Source organism: Prionailurus bengalensis, chromosome A1, assembly GCF_016509475.1.
Source record: "Prionailurus bengalensis isolate Pbe53 chromosome A1, Fcat_Pben_1.1_paternal_pri, whole genome shotgun sequence".
In the NCBI taxonomy this organism is placed as follows: Eukaryota; Metazoa; Chordata; class Mammalia; order Carnivora; family Felidae; genus Prionailurus; species Prionailurus bengalensis.
In genome coordinates, this window is record NC_057343.1 from 174515194 (window position 1) to 174521571 (window position 6378).

Sequence of the window (6378 nt, forward strand, 5' to 3'; positions counted from 1 at the left end):
AAAATGGGAATTTGGGTCTGAATTCTCATTCTCTCACTATCTGTGTGGCTTTGGGTTTATAATTTACCCAGTGTCCTCATCTGCAAAAAGGGAATGATAGTACTTATCTGGTTGGATTATTACAAAGATTATATGAACTGATAATGTATGTAAAAGCCCCTGGTACAATGCATGATACATACTTAGTGCTTATTAGTAGGTATATATTGAATTCTGAATTTTTCCCCTTCTCTCTAGGGTGCCCTCGCTAGGGATGGAAGAGGCAGGCTGCAGCAGAGAGATGCAGAGTTCCCCTGCACATCTTGACTTAAACGAATCTCCCATCAAGTCTTTTGTTTCCATTTCAGAAGCCACAGATTGCTTAGTGGACTTTAAAAAGCAACTTACTGTCCGGCCAGGTAGCCGGGCACGGGCCAAAGCAGGCAAAGGAAGAAGGAGAAAACTCTGAATTTCTAGGGTCCAGAGTTCACAAAACCATTAGCGATAGGGGTGGGCCATGGTCATTAAGCCTTAGTGGCCCCTATTTCATTGTTGAGCAAGTTTTGGCCCTACAGGTTTCGCCACCAGCACCCACTCAGCATTCTCGTTTTGATGTTTTCTATAAGCTATACAGACATTGTGTATAGTATTCTGTTTTATAACAATCTGGATTCACTTATAGTTAAAAGAAAATTTAAATATATTTATCTATGTTTGTATGAAATATTATTTCAATAAGATGGAGATTTTACTTTTTTTTCTCTGTGTTACTGGATTTGGGTTGGGAATATTTAAATGTGGAGCTAGTTCTGAGACTCCTAAATTACATGTTTCCAAATTAATTCCATTACTGGTCTTTGACATACTGCCGATATTCACTGAATGTGTAGTGTGCAATTCTAAGCATTGTGTGGTTACTTCCTTGACCTTTTCTGACATCATTGTGGAAGGTGCCAAGGCATCAGATCCTACCTCTTATTTTGCTGTCCCTACCATTCGGTGACCTACCACTTCATCTTGCTGCCTCACCTAGTTAAGAATTCTCAGCCAGAGCATAGGACCTTTGAGGAATTGAATGCTCTGTTTGTTAGTAGCTCCTATGCAAAATTATTTTTCTTCCTAGATTAACCAGTGGGGATGCCAGGGATATCTGTTAAAACAGATTGGTTCTCTTGCTGTCAAAGGTCATAGCAGCAATAGGAAATAACTTATATTTCAGTGTATTAGTAGAGGAGTGCGCATTTTTTACCACATTGCCCAGGAGCTTTCGGTGCAGAACAGAGATGTGGTCTGTCTTCAGTGTACTTGCAGACTCCAAAGATAAGAGGATGTCGAATGGCTGAAGCAACTACCTGTGGGAGATGATCAAACAAGGATGTTAAGAAAGCTAGCTTTGGCCCAACCTGATTTGGAGATGTAATAAAAGACTGTGGGAGGTGGCTGCTGTCCAGGAATGGGCCCTGGGACAGGGTAAATAGGGACACCACTCAGACTCTCCTAACTTCTGATTTATCAAGTTCAAAGTTACCTTTTCCTTGGTTTTAAAAAAGATGAAAATGAAGGGTGTGTTAGACTGGAGATTCAGAGATAGCTAGGATGGAAGGCACAGCAAAGGCCTTTAAGGCATTGTTTCCTGCCTGAGCCTTTGCACACAAGCTCTTTGAGTTAAAAGAAGGCAGCATGGTATGCACACTATTTATTCCATGTTTTGGTGTTGGGTGGCACGGACATTGTGGCCAGCATCACGTAAGGTAATAGGTGTTGTTTTTTGAGGAACTATTGTGGCTTAGGCAATGTATGTACTTTCATTTAATCCTCACAGCAACTCTATGAGGTAGGTATTACCCTCCCTAATTTTCAGATAAGGAAACAAAGGCTCAGAGAAATAAATAAAGCCACTTTTTGTCCTTGGCAGTGAGACCACAGTGCCCCTCATCTTCAGTCCTAAAGAAAATGCTGTATTTTTACTCTAGTATTGATTATTTTCTTGTATTCCTTCTAACAAAAAGTAGTTTATTATGTCCCATCAACTTAATCCTCACTAGTCTCATTTACTGGCAATTTATTGGAGGGTAGAACATTATAAGTGGGATAATATGTTTCTCTCTCTTCCTGAAGAGAAGAGAAAAGGCTGATTCTAGAAAGTGAATATTTTAGCTTAAAATTGAGCAGTTTCCCCAGAACATGGGTCAGTGGCAAATTGTTGGAGGCGAGTATGGGTCAGTAGGACCAGGACCAATAGGCTTACTTGCTAGTCAGGGGAAAACAGCCATCTCCCCAGTGCCCTTCATGACTTACTCCTTACCCCCTCCCTACACTCTACCATCCCTATCTTTGGTAAAGTCTGCTCATTTATTTTATTCCCCCTGTGCCCGTGGTCCCATGAGAGAGGTGTTAGTGAGACAATGAAGAGACAAAAAGTCAGTGGAAAGAGTATCACATCAGTCTGAGTCTGAACCCCTTTCTCTGATATGTGTTAATCCCTCTGAGACCCAGTTTCCTTGTCCATAAAATGGGGAAATCATACTTAACAGTGTTCTAAGGAGTAAGATAATGTATATAAAGGCACAGTATCTGTCGCATAGAAGATGAGAAGTAAATGGCAGCAGTTACTAATGTGATGCTGGTTTTGTATGTCATAAGTAGTGTTAGGGTGAGAAGTAAAAGAAGCTAGAGGTGGGGTGCAGATGCGAAAGGAGTCAGTTATTTGAGGAGTGAGCCCTTGACTGTCTTAGCTTCAACAACCACCAGCCTTCCACAACAGGCTTAGGTCCCTGGGCATTTAGAGTTCACCCAGGACCCATGGGTTTTTCTTTTTTCTTTTCTTTTCTTTTTTTTTTCTTCTCCTGAAAGGTGGGAAGCAGATGTTCTGCTGATGTTGCCAATTCTTGGAGAGCTGGAAAGCTCCATGAACTTCGTAAGCTATTATCATAAATTGGGAAAGAGAACTACTCCATGTTAGGCATTGTGGTTGTGTAATTTCATTTCATCCCTTACAACAGCCTTTCATCCTCTAGCAGAGGCTGTGCCTTGCCCATTTCCCCTGGGCACTCAACATTCTATTACATACCCACAGTAACCTATTGCAAGAATTTGCAACTCTCTGCATTAGCACTTCTCTAGCTTTGTATTGGCACAGGCTGGGGTGCCAGGACTTAGGCCCCTGAGGCAGTCCTCAACCAGTGAAAGGTGGAAGCTGGGGGATAAATACTTGAGCTTCCTTACCTGTTAGGTGGGTGCATTCTCCACCAGAGTTCTCACAGAGTTCCTCTGTGGGACTGAGCCTCACTAGCTGCCAGCAGCAACTTAGTTATGTACATTCAATTGCTTTTCTTTTCCTTCCTACCTCACTTCCAGTTCCCTTGCCAGCACTTCCTGGATCAGGGCTGGGACTAGAGTGAGAGGCCCTTGCTTTGGGTTCATGTAAGGACAGAGTTGGCACTTACATGAAGGTAAGAGGGCCTCTTTACCTTTTGTAGCTGGGCACACCTCACATGGATCACCCTCATCCTAGCCCTGGCCTGGATCACTTCCCAGTTAAGATATTTGCACTCAAATTAGGTCTGCCTCTGGGGAAACCCAACCTGAGGCAAATCCTATGGAAAAATTAGTCTCCATGTTTTATGCATGGAAAATTTAGGCTCAGAGAAGTGAAGAGATTTGCCTAAAATCATACAGCTAAATGGGATGGGATTCTAACCCATCTGCCTGACACTAGAGCTAATGCTCTGTGTACTTCACCACCTCCTACCTCCCACTTGAGTCCCAAAACTCAATGGAAGTTTTAAGTTTGGATGGGCTCATTCTCACCTGTGAGGCAGAGCAGCTTTGGCCCTAAGTTGATTTAGAAATTGGACTGAGGAGAAGGCAGATACTAAGTGGAGGGTATACCAGTGGGAAGATAGAAGAATATATAAGCCCAGAGTGGAAAGGCTGCTGAAGCTGTACGCACCAGGAAAGCAGGAAGAGTTTATTTCGAAACTCTCAGTTTCAAAAGCCCTGTACTACTGAAGTTGTAGCTCTTCAATTTAACACAAATTAACTGATACCTATTACATGTCAGGTCTAGAACCTGGGCCATGGGATTCCAAAGATGAATAAGGAACATTTTCTTGGGAGTCCGTGGGGAAAGACAAACATTATTTTAATAGACTGTTGTCAATGCAATGATATAAGCCAATCCAAGGCCCTGAGATCAATAGACCACACTCAGCTGGGGTCAGGGCCAAGAGGAGCTTCTCAGGAAAGGCTCCACAGCATTGGTGATGACTCAAATATAATTTTTTTTAATGTTTATTTACTTAGAGCAGGGGAGCTGCAGAGGGGGAGAGAAAGAGAATTCCAAGCATGATCCATGACTCGGATCATGACCTGAGCCAAAATTAAGACGCTTAACTGACTGAGCTACCCAGGCACCCGTGAAGTATAAAGGATAGGAAAAATTTGGTGACAAGGCTAGAGAGGGCAAAGGGGGAGGTTATTCCAGATAGACCAGCATGAACAAAGACTTAACAGCAAGAAGCAGCTTGATGGGTGTAGGAAGTCTGCAAGGCACACCTGGAGTAAAGGGTGTGGAAGGAATGGTGGGGAACTTACTGAGCCTGTGTGCCTGGCTGCTGGGCACTGTCAGCTGTGAGAAGCAAGACTATGAACAGCTCCGAGTAGGGAGAGCCTAGCTCCTAGCCCAGCCCTGGTTGCAGCCCACCTTTCAATGACCTGACCACCAATTCCCATCCCTCGGTTCCTCCTGGACAGCTGGAGATTGGTACTAAGGGTGCTATGAGAGAGTCTTGTCAGGATTTGTCCTTCTTGTTGGTCAGTGGTCATCTGGCGTCCAAAGAGAACTGCTGGCTACTACTATGCCTCTGCTATAGCCAGGACTGTCACAGCTGCTCACAGACCTCAAGCTCAAGCAACCTCCACCCTCTAGAGGCCCTGACATAGAACTTCCCCGACAGTCTGCCTAGGGTATTGGGGAAATAGACACAGGACTTCCAGAAACATGGATGAAGAGTTTTGGCATTACTTGTTAGGAACATAGCCTCACCCTGGCCCAGAAGACTGGACTCTGGCTGTCAGCATGAATCACATTCAGTTCCATATTCTCTTCCAACTAAACTAAGCTGAGAGAGACTAGAGCCCTAGGCTAGGCAGGATGTTATGCTGTGGGTGATGGCCACTCTGTCCTCCTGACCCCACCCCCAGTTTCCCTGCTTTTCAGAGCCCATGTGTCTGATTGGCACTAATCTAGCCAAAACTAATACAAGAGCCATCATCCCTGGTCTCCACCCTGGTGTCACGTGGAGGCCATGTTCTATCTGTAGATAATGGTAGGGTTACTGCTGTTGAGGTAGACCAGAGTTTTAAAATTTCTGCTTACCAATTTCTCAGAAATGAAAATTGGTGCAGTATGTCTGGTCTCCTGTCTTGGTGGGTGTCTTAGCCTGTTCAGACTTCTATAACAAAATACCACAGATTGGTATATAAACAACAGAAATTTATTAGTCTGTATACTGAAGTCTCAGATCAAGCATGGTTGAGTGAGGGCCCTTTTCCAGGTTGCAGAGTGCCAACTTCTCATATCCTCTCATGACAGAAGGGACAAAGATGCTCTCTAGGGCCTCTTTTATGAGGGCAATGATCCCATTCATTAGGGCTCTGCCCTTATGACTAATCTTCCAAAGGCCCCATCTCATATCTTCACCTTGGGCATTAGGTTTGCAACATAAGAATTTGGAGGGATACAGATATTCAGACCATAGGAGTGGTCATAGTGATACCCCAAGGTTCTATGTATTCAAGAAGACCAATTTGGGCAAAAACAGCTTTGTGGCCAACAGCTGTACTGCAGCCTGAGATTCCCATTTCCTTTCTGGTAGAGAAGACCCAAGGTATGAACCTACTTTCTCCCCACCCACCCCTTGGCCTACCAATTCAAGGATAGACTCTACAGTCTGGCTGCCACCTTTCCCATTATATATCCCCACCTACACATATCTTCTTTAGGTCTTTGGAGCTGCATCCTATTCCATGAAGGTGCCTTGTGCTCCGTGATTTTGTACATGGTCTTCTCTTTGTCAAGGATCACCTCTGCCAGCATACTGCTATTCTTCCTTCAAGGCTTAGCTTTCTCAACTTGCCCTGCCCACTCTAGAACAGAGTTAGTCTCTTCCTCTTGTGTTCCCACATTGCCTCTTGCACATTAGTACTTCAACATTTTAATGTTGATTTATTTATTTTGAGAGAGAGTGTGTGTGTGAGTTGGGGAGAGGCAGAGAGGGGGAAAGAAAGAATCCTATGCAGGCTCCATGCTGCCAGTGCAGAGCCCAATGGAGGGCTCGATCCCACGAGTCTGGAGATCACAACTGAGGCTGAAATCAAGAGTTGACACAGCTGACT

At 44.2% G+C, this 6378-nt stretch overlaps 1 protein-coding gene across 4 annotated transcripts in view; it reads left to right on the forward strand.

The window, feature by feature from the left end:
- Positions 1-730, forward strand: part of UIMC1 (ubiquitin interaction motif containing 1) — a 117978-nt gene extending 117248 nt beyond the window's left edge. For all 4 annotated transcript variants that reach the window (XM_043594825.1, XM_043594479.1, XM_043594652.1 and 1 more), the window contains one exon: positions 238-730. In XM_043594825.1, coding sequence (XP_043450760.1) covers positions 238-448 — 211 coding nt within the window. In that variant the 3' untranslated portion in view covers positions 449-730. The remainder of the gene's footprint in view (positions 1-237) is intronic.
- The last annotated feature ends 5648 nt before the right edge of the window (positions 731-6378 follow it).